The following is a 13,037-nucleotide window of genomic DNA, read 5'->3' as shown; positions in this document are numbered from 1 at the left end:
CCTTGAACAATTACTCACAGTGAAATCTGAACAAAGGAGAACAACTAAAGTTTGAAATCTAGTTATGATAACCTCAATTAAAACAGTATACATCGGGTTCAGATGTGAAGTTTGATGGATTGTCCAAGTAAGTATTAATAAAGCGATCTCAATGTTTGTGGGTCGAATCCCGGTTTGTCATGAATGTTTGTGTTTATGTTTGTGATGTTTTGCTGTTGGGAGCTAATCACCTGCACAGCAATATTTGCGATGATAATAAAATTGAAGCGCATTGCCATTGAGAACTTGCACTTTGTGAAAAAACTATACTCCAGAAAGGAGTGAAACGCACACTAATAAAGCGAACTAGTTTTCTTTATAAAACGGTGGAACATTTGATAAACGGATGGAAACATTAGAAGTCTTCCCTGCGAGGGTCGACAGCATGCTTGCTAATTCGAGCTATAATTCCAATGATACAAGCTGGATAGCGAGGTAAGATGGTGGGACTCTGGAGAGTACTCCTCTTCCTCCTGCTACAGTTATAGCAATGTGCTTTTGTACTTTGCAAAACCAAGTGGTAGCAGACGCGAATCTGATGTCCAGTTGTTTCTGATAGCTACCGCAAGGCTTGCTCTTTTGAATTGGGAGCCGTTTCAGACAGAGTTCTGACTGCACAATTCCAGACCAGGTTAAGAAGCACCACAATTATACATTGCCATGCGCCAAAGGAAATTTAGCGACAGACAGAGCCTGTCATAAAGTCAGTTGGGTTTGAAGTAACCAACACCGTGCAGACTTTGCGGCACCACTTTGCGGGCAGAAGTAAATTTCGGAGTTGCCTTCTCGACGTGCGTAAGGAGAGAGGTGCTGACATCGGTCATGAAAACTATTAATATCTGATGGTCAGTCAGGCAACTGAAGAGTAAAAGAGTAAAGTCGCCGGACGGTCTCCCTACATAGCTGTTTATCAGTGCGCCGGTAGTCATCGCAGATCTGCTGCTTCTACTTGTAGGGAAATTTTGGGAATCCAAGACCCTCCCAGGCAGCGGAAGAAGGGGTTTATAATCAAGATTGCAAGGAAGGGCACCCATTTTGAGTGTGACAATTTGCGTGCTCCCTGCCGTTGCAAAGATAATTGCTAAAATAACCCTGGAACGTATCAAAGAACATCTCGAAAGCTTAAGAGCTGGTTCCTCCGGATCCTCCTCCATTAACCATATCAACACCCTATGGATCATCTTAGAACAGTGCGGGGAATTTAGAGCTTCGCTTCACCTGTTCTTCATTAATTTTGAGACAGCTTTCGTTAGCGTGAACAGGGAGTGTATGTGGCCTGTTATACGCTAGAGTGGAATTCCGAAGGGACTAATAGTGCTTATCGAAGCGGTTTATGATGGCGCAAAATTTCACGCGCTGCATCGAAGAAAAATCTCAGAGAAATTCAAGGTTCAAAGTGAAGTTCGCCATGGATGTTTCTTGTAACCGACATTATTTCTCCTTGTTATCAGTGACTTTCTTAATGCTGCATTGTCCGGAGAACGTGGAGGAGTTCAATGGCCTAGGCCATCCTCTTATATAGAATCTATGGTATCATCGGAGTACGCTGGCCTGACACTATCTCAAACGAACACTAGATCGGCTCACAGGGGTGGGACTCGTACGCAGTCTGACGGAAAGACGGAAATGACAGTGAATAAGTCGCACATTATGGAGGGGTGACAATTCCATTGTTGGCTACACCATGCAGTTGAATCTATTCTTCCAAGATTCCTCTTCCCAATGGGTGGGCCCTTCCAGGGGAAATGACGCAGAACAGCAGAGAAGGATTACGAGCGTCTCAGGAAATCGTGCTGGGAGATAGAGGATATTTCAGGTAACTGCGAGCAATGGCATTAAGCTGTGGTTGACGCGCTCTATCGCACCAAGGGGTAAATGGTATGTATATGTCACTATCAAACGCCAAACTCTCTCTAGAGATCGCAATATCAACCCACCCACTTCTTTGGCAGCTTAGAGTGTATCAGCATGTGTCTTTTCCCCTCTTCTGATAGGTTTTTGTGTAACTGATAGGCGTTTATAGTAAGGCGGGTATCAGTTACACTAAATTCTCTTGCTAACCGAAACTACTAGCTATCCTTTTCTTTTTCTAAACAATTCTTTTAATAAAACCAGCACTACTGGAAACTTTCTGGTTCCCTTTCGGTTGCACAATATTACTGTTAGTGGAGTCACTGGGACACCAAAAACAATCTAATTTCGGAATTCTGCTACTTTAATGATTCCTTGCGAAATTTCACATATGGGAATTTATGACCTCAAGCTAAAGTTAAGGTGATCCAATTTGCAATAACGGTATTGGTTTTAATTCGACTCACCGACTGCCTAGTTATCGAAGGTAAACAATGTCAACGAATAAAATTGTAAATTTAGCGAAGCCGACAATTTGCTGATTAGGGAATGCTAGCAGCCTTACCATCTGTGCCTTCCGCGACGCAGGAACTAAGGGATTTAGTTGCGCATACAGAATCAAGTGATCTCATACTCATAACAGGTTGCAATGCGGATGCTCACCATATTCGTTTAGGAAGTAGTAAATGAAACCCGACGGGAGCGAAGCTATTTGATTTGATCACTAGCTTGTCTTCTTGCAAAAACATTATTTTCATTTGTAATGAATTAATAAATAATGCAATAAAATTTATGGAGGTCTCTGCTACGCAAATTGATTGCTCCAACACAGCACTCCACCCCACGCTGAAACCAAAGAGATTTCAGCGAGGAGCCAGATATATGACTCATTCAGCCTGGCTGCCGCAAATTAAAACAGACGCGTCCGCGCTTCTTTCAAGCCGTGTTTTCTTCGGGAAGAAAGGCTTTAGCCGGACCATGAAGACTATCTTAAACGTACTTCCGATATAGAGGCTAAAATAGTATGGGAGTCGCTCGAGAACCTCGTAAAGTGGCTGTCCTAATTAGTCAAGATCTCTGGGAACATCGATGACGTTGTAACAGGATTTGGGAACAAGAGGGGTTGGGTGACTATAGCGGCCTTCAGCATCCTTTGCCATCATCCGGGCACGCAATTGGTCTGCGAGTGATACGCTGTTGTCCGGTGGCGTTTGAAACCGAGGATCTTACCTGACCCCGAAAAAAGGAGAACTCGAACTGCATTCCCTGGTTGATGATTATAACTACCGGTACAGCGAAGCGGGGAATTCACTCTCCACACAGGGTCACGGTACAAGACTGTACGAAAATGTTTTTCAAAGGTATTGCTTCGACCCACCGCGTGAACCTGTCGATGATTGTCAGGCAATACCTAAAACCGTACCAGCCACGCAAACGGCCGATTATGTCGAGATGGATTATGTGAAAACGGTTGGTGGATATCACAAATACATGTCTCATAGTTTTGCACTTTTGGCATGCGATGTACTCTTTTTGGAAAGAATTGGTGATGGGCAAACCGGAATTAAGTTGAAATTAGTGTCAATTTTTTTGTTTTACAGTTGATATATAAGTTGAAAAATGAGAACTAGATTTTTTTTCTTATCCTGTAAATATTTTTATTATTTCAGCGTATACGATCGTTTCTGAGACCACGTGCCTCCTTCTTCAGTGCTAGTACCTAAGTACCTTAACATTAGGTACTAGCACTGAAGAAGGAGGCACGTGGTCTCCGAAACGATCGTATGCCGGGAAAAAATAAAAATATTTACAGGATAAAGAAAAAACCTAGTTCCCATTTTTCAACTTATAAACTGGAATTATTCTATTACTAGATACGAGGTCATAGGTGCTGTAGTTTCGTTAAGCGGGATTCAGTTGCTTGGAAAAGAAGCTCAGCGGTTGCCAAATTGCCAAGGTCTGAAGCATCGATGAATACGGCGGGGAGTGCATATTACTGAGAGAATGCCAGAATTATAGGTTGTACCATTCAATCAGGCGGGAGACTTTGATTTTAGGAACAGGTGGACAAGATGGGGGCGGCTTCGGGAAAAAACCGAGGTATAAGTTTGACCTTCTAAGATTTTTAAATGTTTTTGGAAGCGGCAAGCTCGAAATCGGTCGGACTTTGACTGAGCCTGATTAGATGCCTTCAGAGATAATTAGATGGGCAGGGAATCCCACTTTCGAAATTGCATTTCTGAACGTCAAATAAACGAAACAAAAGTGGAGCTGTCGTAGGACAGAGTGGATGAATTTCTGAAAGATATGCGCCGAACAGAATAGGCCTTATTTTCACTAATAACGGAAATCACTTCTATGGTGCAATATAACAAAACTCTCAAAGACCGTTTTTGAAAAAAAAAACTTTGTGTTTGAAATGATCACAATTAACCAAATTCAAACAGACTGAAAAGCCCGCGCCATGTTGCCTGACGTTAAAACTCGAGCCAAGAAACTTCAGTAGTCCGGCAACTGGCAGTTACTCATAAAAATATAAAACTGTCAATATTAATTTCCCGCGAGAAGTGCTAAATATTCGTTCATGCCTTATTGCACAAATAACTCTATAAAACCCCGCAGAAAGCCTTTTTAGCTGTTTCAAAAGGAGATTTTGGGAAGAAGTGGACCGCCATCATCCGAAAGAATCCAGTTTTTGGAGTCAGCTTTAAATTGTGAGGATCATTTCAGTGTGAGTTACCATTTTTTAATCTTTTACTCCAATCTTAATTGATAATATACGATTGTGTTAGAATTTTGTGTCACTATTATGCAAATTCACATCAAGTCACAAGAGCGATACTGCAGAGTATTCAATACGCCCAAGGTTCGAATATCGCCGCCATCACCGCGTTTTCTGTTTCGCCTTGTGAAAATTAAGGAAGTTATCACCACTGGCAGTTAAGTATAAAATGCACTATCAAAAACGTGGAGAAGGAGAAATTTAAGGTCTGGCATCATTAACCGGTGAAAGTCGTCTGATATGGTGACTGGATCAGGCTCTGGTAATAGACAGCATTGACAGCAAGTTCAGGTAAATAGCAGATGATGTGGTTAGTTCACATCAGGTACAAAATCGTACGGTCCTTGTTGCAACAAAGCAATACGCGCATGTGACTGTGCAAGCAGGTTGCAGGTCAATACGACGTTATTACTCGCAGGAATACAATCCAGGCCATCATCAGGGAGTGAGTTCAACTTGAAGTCATTGCGGAAATTGGTAACTCAACCACGATAGGTAGAGGCAATAAGATAATAACACCATGACGCAAGGCGGGCAACAGTTTCAGTAATCGCCGAAGCACTCTACCATCCGGCTGAAGTATCCGCTAAGGTTAGTAATGAATGTCAAAGGGAATCTATATAATTTTCGGAAATGAATCCTTTGCGTAGACCAGATATTCCCAGGCTCTAGGCATCTTCAGAAACCCTGGGAATTCTATCTCAATGATGAGATTACTCGAAATTGAAATTTCCACTCCATCCAGGAAGAAAGGTCCCAACACCGAGTCAAAGTTGACATGTGGACCGGTATCTTGAACAGACATGTATGGTAATTGGCAGAAAATTTGAACCGGCAAGCTTACATACATTCTTCACAAAATGATCTACCAGATCTTTTAGAAAATACTCCTTTGGTCACACTCCGATTCATGGGGTTTCAAAACTATGGCTGCCCGGTCCATTATACTCGTGAAGTCAGTCATTATTTACAACAAAGCTATCCCCAGAGATAAAAATATAGGTATATATACATTTAAAAAGAAAAATTGCTGACGTTACCGAAGAGGTGGTCCGATGAGTCATAAACAATTTTGGCATAAATCAGGTCATTAAACGCATGAAGAAATTTCCACTTTTCCCCACTGAAGGGGTTACCTATCAACTTCCTAAAAGGGACACGGTGCCGAGCCCCACAGATATAAGATCGATTACTTCCTTACTAACGCCCTATAAATTCATAAAGACTTTTATTAGTGGAAGAGTCAATGCACACCTCGAAACCGTTCTGTTTGAGGGGCAGACAGACTGCCGAGATGGATCAAGGGGCTGCAAAGAGTAACTTATTATTGACCCGGTATTTGAAGGATAGGCAAATATAGGTCAAAGCAACCTCTTTAGTTGCTATATCAATTATGCCAAGGCTTTTTATAGCATCCCGGGCACCTGGCTAATCGATGCCCTACGTCCGTATCGTATTGATGCGAAACTAGAGACTTTCATTTCTCTGAGAGGGGTGAGGTCAGTCCAAGAGCGGATCGAGAAATGGAAGCCAATGGCAATGCATGGCAAACGCATAAATTGCCTCTGGCAGTCGTTTGGCTTTGTACTGAGGAGCTCTTTGGTGAGACCGGAGGATCTATGTGCGTGACCCAGGACGATGTGGTTGCCGTAGAGGATCGCCAGCGCAGAATTTTTCCGGCGTATTCCAGCGTTGGAGGCGTTGATCCACCACTCTATCTTGGATTCAAATTAATTCACTTCAGCCACTACGTAATGATGTTAGCAATGATGTATCCAATGAATTTATCTATAATTTGTTAGGATGTAAAATTAGTATTCTTTAAGCTAATCAGTTTTAAGATAGAGGTCCGATGCGCCTCCCAACGGCATTTACGGCAATACATTGCGTGATTGGTCTTTGATAGTGACTACTATCCCGAATAAAAGTGGCGTGGATACATTTGTTTAATAATTCTTTTGGAATGTATTTGTTATTTGCCAAAATAAATTTCTCTGACAAGAGTTCACTTTTTCCTTAGTTTTGCCAGTTATTTGACCAAAACACAGAGTACAGAGAGCTGGGTTGTCGCCGCTGTATCTTAAAAATAAGACCACTGGCAGACCATTTCTTCATTAACTATTCTTCAATAAAAAGGCAAAAAAATTGACTGGCGGTTTCGTCCAGGGCAGAGGCAACTCACCAGAGGCTGCCTCAGCTCTGCATTGGGAGCAGCGTGACCGAAAGTGACGATCGATGGAAAATGCTCCACTTAAATATAATCGCAAACACGTAATGAGTACGGATTATATTTAAGTGAAATCCGTCATCAGTCTAGACTTAAACCAGGCCGATGTAAATAAATAATATTTTTTGTTGAGGATGCTGGGAGTCCTAAGTCCGCACCCACTTAATGACGGACCACCAGTCAACTTTTTGCCTTTTTTTGTAAACTTGGGTTTAACTCAAAAAAAGAGGAGTCCGGGCACTATAAAAGAGGGAGTAAGTTGCTCCCCAAGTGGTTCGGTCCGTCACTAAGTGGGTGCGGACTCAGGACTCCCAGCATCCTCAACAAAAAATATTATTTATTCTTCAATAGTTAGACCAAGATATTCCATTTATTTGCGTGGTTTAATAAAATTGAAATTTCGATTGGTGATGACCTTCACTTGCTTTGAGATTTAGATGTTAAATGTCAATGAATTGAGATTGAATATATTTTGCAATATACACTTGCACAACGCATAATTCTTCTACTTCGGGAAAATTTCATCCCCAAGATAACTACCCAATTGATATGAACATGAATAAGCAATGTTAATTTTTAATGAAGTCATACTGTCAGGGTACAGTCCGGAATATGATGAATTGTGCTTTCTGACTCCCAAAATTAATGTCTTGTTTAATTCAGATATCGAATATCAAGAGAAGCAAAATCCTTGAAGGTTGCTTTGAACCAAAGTTCGGTAGAAATGCCTTCATCCCGAATTTTCTACAGTGGCGCTTACAAATTGGATACGGATGTTTACAATGTTTTGTATGCTTTTTTGCAGAAGAAAAAGTTCGCTGTTTCTGGAGATGAATTACTTGGAAATTTTAATTAAACCGGAATGTGTGTGAGCTTCACCTTATAACTACTTTTTTTTGTATTCATAACGAACACATCAACTGCTTCAGGATCAATATTGGACCCAAACAAACACAGAACAACAAATTTCTACCTTAAGATCGAAAATTCCAGCTTTATACTGTGCGTATATCAAAAGTTTCTGTGTATGGCAAACTCGGTACACACCCAAAGGACTATAAAACTTACTTGGAAATCGAAATGGTACATATTACGGACTAAGCTTAAGCCGTACCGAGAGGTAGGACGCCTCCTATATCAAATATATTAGGGACAGCTAAATAGAGCTAAAGGTCAACGGTATTGGGGCCAAATAATATTTACTCACCCTCGGTGATGTTGCTGTTGCCGGTGCTTCCACAGGATGGGGGTCCATTTTCAGGATAAGAGGCTGCTGTTTACGACCGAAATGCCTCGTCGTAGGTGACATTGCCGATGACGTTGCCTCCTTATATTCAGCTACCCTTGGCAATACGTTACATCTTTTCATACTGAAAAATAGTGAATTGCAAAAAGACCTTCGTAAGCGGCAAAATAGGAAACATTATCAAAGAAATATGTCTGAATATTTAAATCTGTACTTAGCCTACTCATCACAAGAGTATTTCGATACTTTCAGGAATTAATGTCGGAGGAAAATGTTCATATCAATTGGGCCTGATCAAAGTTCGGAGGATTAACTTTGGAGACAATTTTATTAGAACAAATGGTCATAATCGAAAGTAAACGTGAAAATAGTCCTTGTTAAAACGGCTGCAAGTGGGGCTTGTACTACTCATTTAGCAATGTATGGCAGCAGTGCACCGGGAATATATTCAAGACAAGATATTGAGCTGCAAATACTCGATATAAACGTGAATTTATCCATCCCATACCAATGTTGGATGCTTGCTGTACCGACATTGATGGATGGCGCCGTAAATCCACTGAAATAAGTGCCCGGCATTTAAAGTCAATTTACAACTGTTTTCTTCCGACATGAACTATTTTTCTCAGTACAAATTCCTATAACGAAATAAAGAGCAAAGTATTTCACATTAAAGTCAATTTAGAGAAGGTGGTGCTGCCATTGGAAGTAAATTCTGCACTAAATTAACGCCAGTACTTACGTATCTCACTTACTTTTGCGAAGGACTGCACCCAGTCGATGCAGTCCCATAGTTTCCGAAATATGGATCCGTTGGCATTTCAGTCGTGCCCGTGGTCATATTTATGTGCTCGAAGCTGCTTGTACTCGTTTCATCGGAACGTTTTGGAATGTGCCTCATTCGCGTCGGCGATGACCAACTGACCATTTGGTCACAGCTCTGGAACGTGGACACGGAATGCCCCAGACTCTCAAGTGAGGACTCGTGCTCCTGTAAATTCAGCAGATTTATCCGATTCAGGCGCTCACCGCACCAATAAGGGGGTGAAGGATAGGCTTGAGACAGTGAAGCGTTCATCGTAGCTGGGAGCGAGCGTTTGTCAACATGTTGTTCCTCCCGACGAAGGCTATTACTTCCGCTGCCATAGTGATCCTTGATGTTTTCATGACGATGACGGCCGGAAGCAGTAGTAGAATCGTCTTCATTGCTGTCCCTTTCAGCTGGTTGATGTTGCCTCCATGACTGCTGCTGCGTCTGTCGCTGTTGGCTGTGTGAAATTACATTATTTATGCCGGCATTATGTTGACATGAATTTAATTTTATCGTAACATTGTTCGGTATATGTACAATAGATTGTTGTTTTGGGTATATAGCATGAACGTGAAGGGATGTGCTGATAGATTCGCATCATACGCACCATCGAAGTGTTTTATGAACCAACCAATTTATAGAATTTAAATTCCTTTCTTGGAAAGGAGAAGGACTTCCAGTTAATTTAGGCAAAATCAAAATTTATTTTGCAGCTCGTGCAAGTGCTTCTGTAGGTAACAAAATGGTAAAGACAGAACTGATGTTCTTCAGGATTTCCTTTGAAATATATTTATTGAATTGAACTGAGAGACGTTGAGACGTAGAGTTTGTGCAGACAGTTTTCTTGTTACCAACCAGTTTCAGTCGCCAGTCGATAAAGACGAACAATTTTAATCTTAAAGTTTTTGTATAAAAACAAAATTTTATTCAAATCAGTTTACTGGTTGTCTATTTGTCGGTTTGACTACCTGTCTGTCTTTTTCTTTTTTTCCGGAAAAGGAAATATTTGAGGGAAACAGGCACATACACTGCAAGCGTGTGGGATTTATACCAATTAATATATAGCGTCGGCTATCTTTTCTTTCGGCTAACGACTTTTTTTTTACCCCTACTACGTTTTCCAACCTACATTGGATCTGTCCCAACTACCAAATTACAATTAGGTTTTACAGTATTACCGTCTTTTCAAATGTCTCCTCCAGACTCTCCCTTTTCTTCATCAAGACGATGGAGCAGGACATACTTCGGGTACTCCGGGATACCATCGCCACTGGAACAGTTAGGTAAACTTTAGTTTAAATGTATACATCCCCTGGGAGAAATTGCGTGAGGTTGTAGTTTATATTATCGTGGCTTTCTGCGTCTAGATTCTAATTTGGGATCACTCTATTCGGTTTCTCCTCTTTCGGACATGCTGGTGTTTTTCAACCGAGTCGACTATAGACGCCAAGGTTTGAAGTAAGTGTAGTTTAGTGGTGTAAGTCGCAGCTTCATGCGTTCTGGCTTTTTGTTAGGCCCATCATACTATTCCTTTAAATTGTCTATTCAATGCCTTCAGGTTGCAACGTTCGCAGGTTTTTATGAATCTGAGAAACTCCAACAGAGGCAGAAAGCACAAGTTTTTAGTTGAAAAAAGCCTTACCTGCGTCTGAGATCAGGGAACAAGGATGTCGACAACAAACATGCTGCACTACCAGCCCTGAGTTCTTCACAAAAATTTTCACTTACGTTTAGGAATTCAAATTTTTCCATCCGACTGTATGAATCTTTGTAATTTCCCTTCACAGTAGACTTGCCAGTAGATGGCCGAATGTTAGTGAGCCAGACTGTCAGATTCCTCATTACAAACGATGTTAGAGTGGTACTCACATCAGGAAAGTTTCATTTAGTCGGACAATTAAACCATGCGATACGATAAACGATACATGCATACTTGAAAATAGGCCTTATTATGAATGTGCACGCTATGATGAAAGATCCAGTGCCCTGATTAAGGGCTGTATTTTACGAGCAAGCGGTTTACCGTTTCTTCATCGCTTTCTTTTTATTCCCGCTCTGTAAGCATAGACAACGCAGGTGCTGACTACATTGCTTGACAAATGTCAGCTTTAATTTTGAGGTAACCTCAAGAGAGTTAATCTCTTCACAAAAGCGTCACCATGAGAATGGTTTAGCCGACGGCTAGTACAGACGTTAGAGCTCTGGTGGGGAGTAACTCCTCCACTGTCTTGCCAGATCCGAGTTGCACTGTGGATGCGAGTTGTTCTGTGGAGTATTGAGTGAACAGTTCTCTTCGAATGTTAATTATGGACATCTGAGTTGTTTTCTCAATTTCAACAATGGACTTGATGCTCCCATAGTTGTATTTTGTACGCTGTCCAATCTATCTTCCGTAAAGCGGGCTGGTTGGATGTAGATTTATCCCCATCACAAAATCAATGCGTCTCTGATCTGAAAGCGTGCTACCATTTGATATTTTCTACCGAAATGGATGACACCATGATGTCGATGACCTCTCATCTGATCACGATGCAAACAATTTGATCCTACAAAATCCTAAGACTGACTGCAGCGGATATAGCAAGGGGAACACAATCTTGTTGACCCAAATCTTTAAAGCCCGCTCTTACAGCTCCCTTACCCTACAGATACGCAATATTGATGAGATTCCCGAAAAATTGTTTACTTAATGTCAGTAGCCTGGCCCTAGTTTAAACTGAACAATGGGAAGATAATTGATTGACGGCATCTCCCTAGAATATTGCCAAGTATATCAGCATCATCCACTCGTGGGACAGCGATTCACGCAAACCGTTGAAATCGTGTATGCATTTGCACGCGTCTGACCCAAAAACTCTTGCGGTCGGCTGATATAAGTAAGAGAGCCTTCGAAGTAGTACGACTGGATTCCACCTTTCATGGTGGGAATAAGGCGCCGACTGCGCACGCCAAGGAATTGTTAATAACGGAGCTTCGTCTGGCTTGTTCGCCAGTCGCTCATCCTTCGGTATGTTTCGACTTTCATCGTTCCGCCCATACTGTACAGCACGTCTCCGCCCTACTCCACCTGGTTAGACGAATTCGCCGCTGAGTACAAAGCCTTGATGACTTTGATTTCGCTGCCAGGTAGAATGACCATCTTGCGCTTGGGCTCACATCACACTCCAACCATCGAGAGGCCAGTATCTATGGCTGAAATACACTAGCGAATCCCATAAGACCATGCGTCTCGACTACACTGTGCCTATCCGAGAATACTTCTGCATCAACGTCAATAGACCATTTTTGATCTATCGATGATAATGGCTATTCTTAATTTTATTTATAAAACATTCTCACCTTTTAACACCCAATAAAACCCAGAAATTGATTTACGTAGTTTCAACATTTTTCGAAAAATTTTCTAACATTTTCGAAACGTTTATTAACATTTTTTGTTGTTGTTTGCATGTATATTTAATCATATTGCATATTGGGAAATGTAATACTATCGCCTATTCATAACTTAGGCGATATTTTGGGATATAGTCAAACTGGATCCCGGTCCTAAGAAGGACGGCTGAGTCGGTGCTTCAGGGTTAGGTCAGAAGTAGGGACGGGTGAACCTTAGACAGAAGAATCATCCCGGTTTTTATTTGGACCTGTAATTTGCAAATAAAACTCCGTTTAAGGTTGGTATTAGACAAGGAAAAGGTTGGTTTTCCCTACATTTTCGCCTGACGGAGGAAGTCAGCACTTCCCAAGTGTCGAAATAGAAAGAAGGATGCTTTTGTTCAGCGCTATAATAGAATAGACATCATTTGTACTCCGTGTCTGTCGCTGAACGTTTTCCAGATTCGTGTTTGTCCACGGCAGTATTCCGAATGCATACGCCAGAGATGCGATTTCACCACCAGTCTAACACCATCAACTAGAACATGGTCATAATTCTAGTGTGGAGGTCTGCATTGCTATGCGCGACATGTGGCCCGTGTTTACATCAAATTTCATTCAAATATCACAGCTTGTTACACCTACTATGTGCAACAAACTTTTAAGAGGGCTATCTGTACCAGCATACAACTGGATGTCATCTAAATAC

General features: G+C 41.5%; 1 protein-coding gene across 2 annotated transcripts in view; it reads right to left on the bottom strand.

Annotated features, from left to right (window-relative positions):
* Positions 1-13,037, bottom strand: part of LOC119652286 — a 315,864-nt gene that overhangs the window by 147,221 nt on the left and 155,606 nt on the right. For both annotated transcript variants that reach the window (XM_038056281.1, XM_038056282.1), the window contains exons 6-7: positions 8,901-9,413; positions 8,107-8,269 (exon numbers count right to left, since the gene is read on the bottom strand). In XM_038056281.1, the coding sequence (XP_037912209.1) occupies positions 8,107-8,269; positions 8,901-9,413 (676 nt within the window). The remainder of the gene's footprint in view (positions 1-8,106; positions 8,270-8,900; positions 9,414-13,037) is intronic.

The sequence above is a fragment of the Hermetia illucens genome, chromosome 3 (genome assembly GCF_905115235.1).
Source record: "Hermetia illucens chromosome 3, iHerIll2.2.curated.20191125, whole genome shotgun sequence".
NCBI classification, from domain to species: domain Eukaryota; kingdom Metazoa; phylum Arthropoda; class Insecta; order Diptera; family Stratiomyidae; genus Hermetia; species Hermetia illucens.
This window is presented reverse-complemented; position numbering and strand designations above follow the sequence as displayed.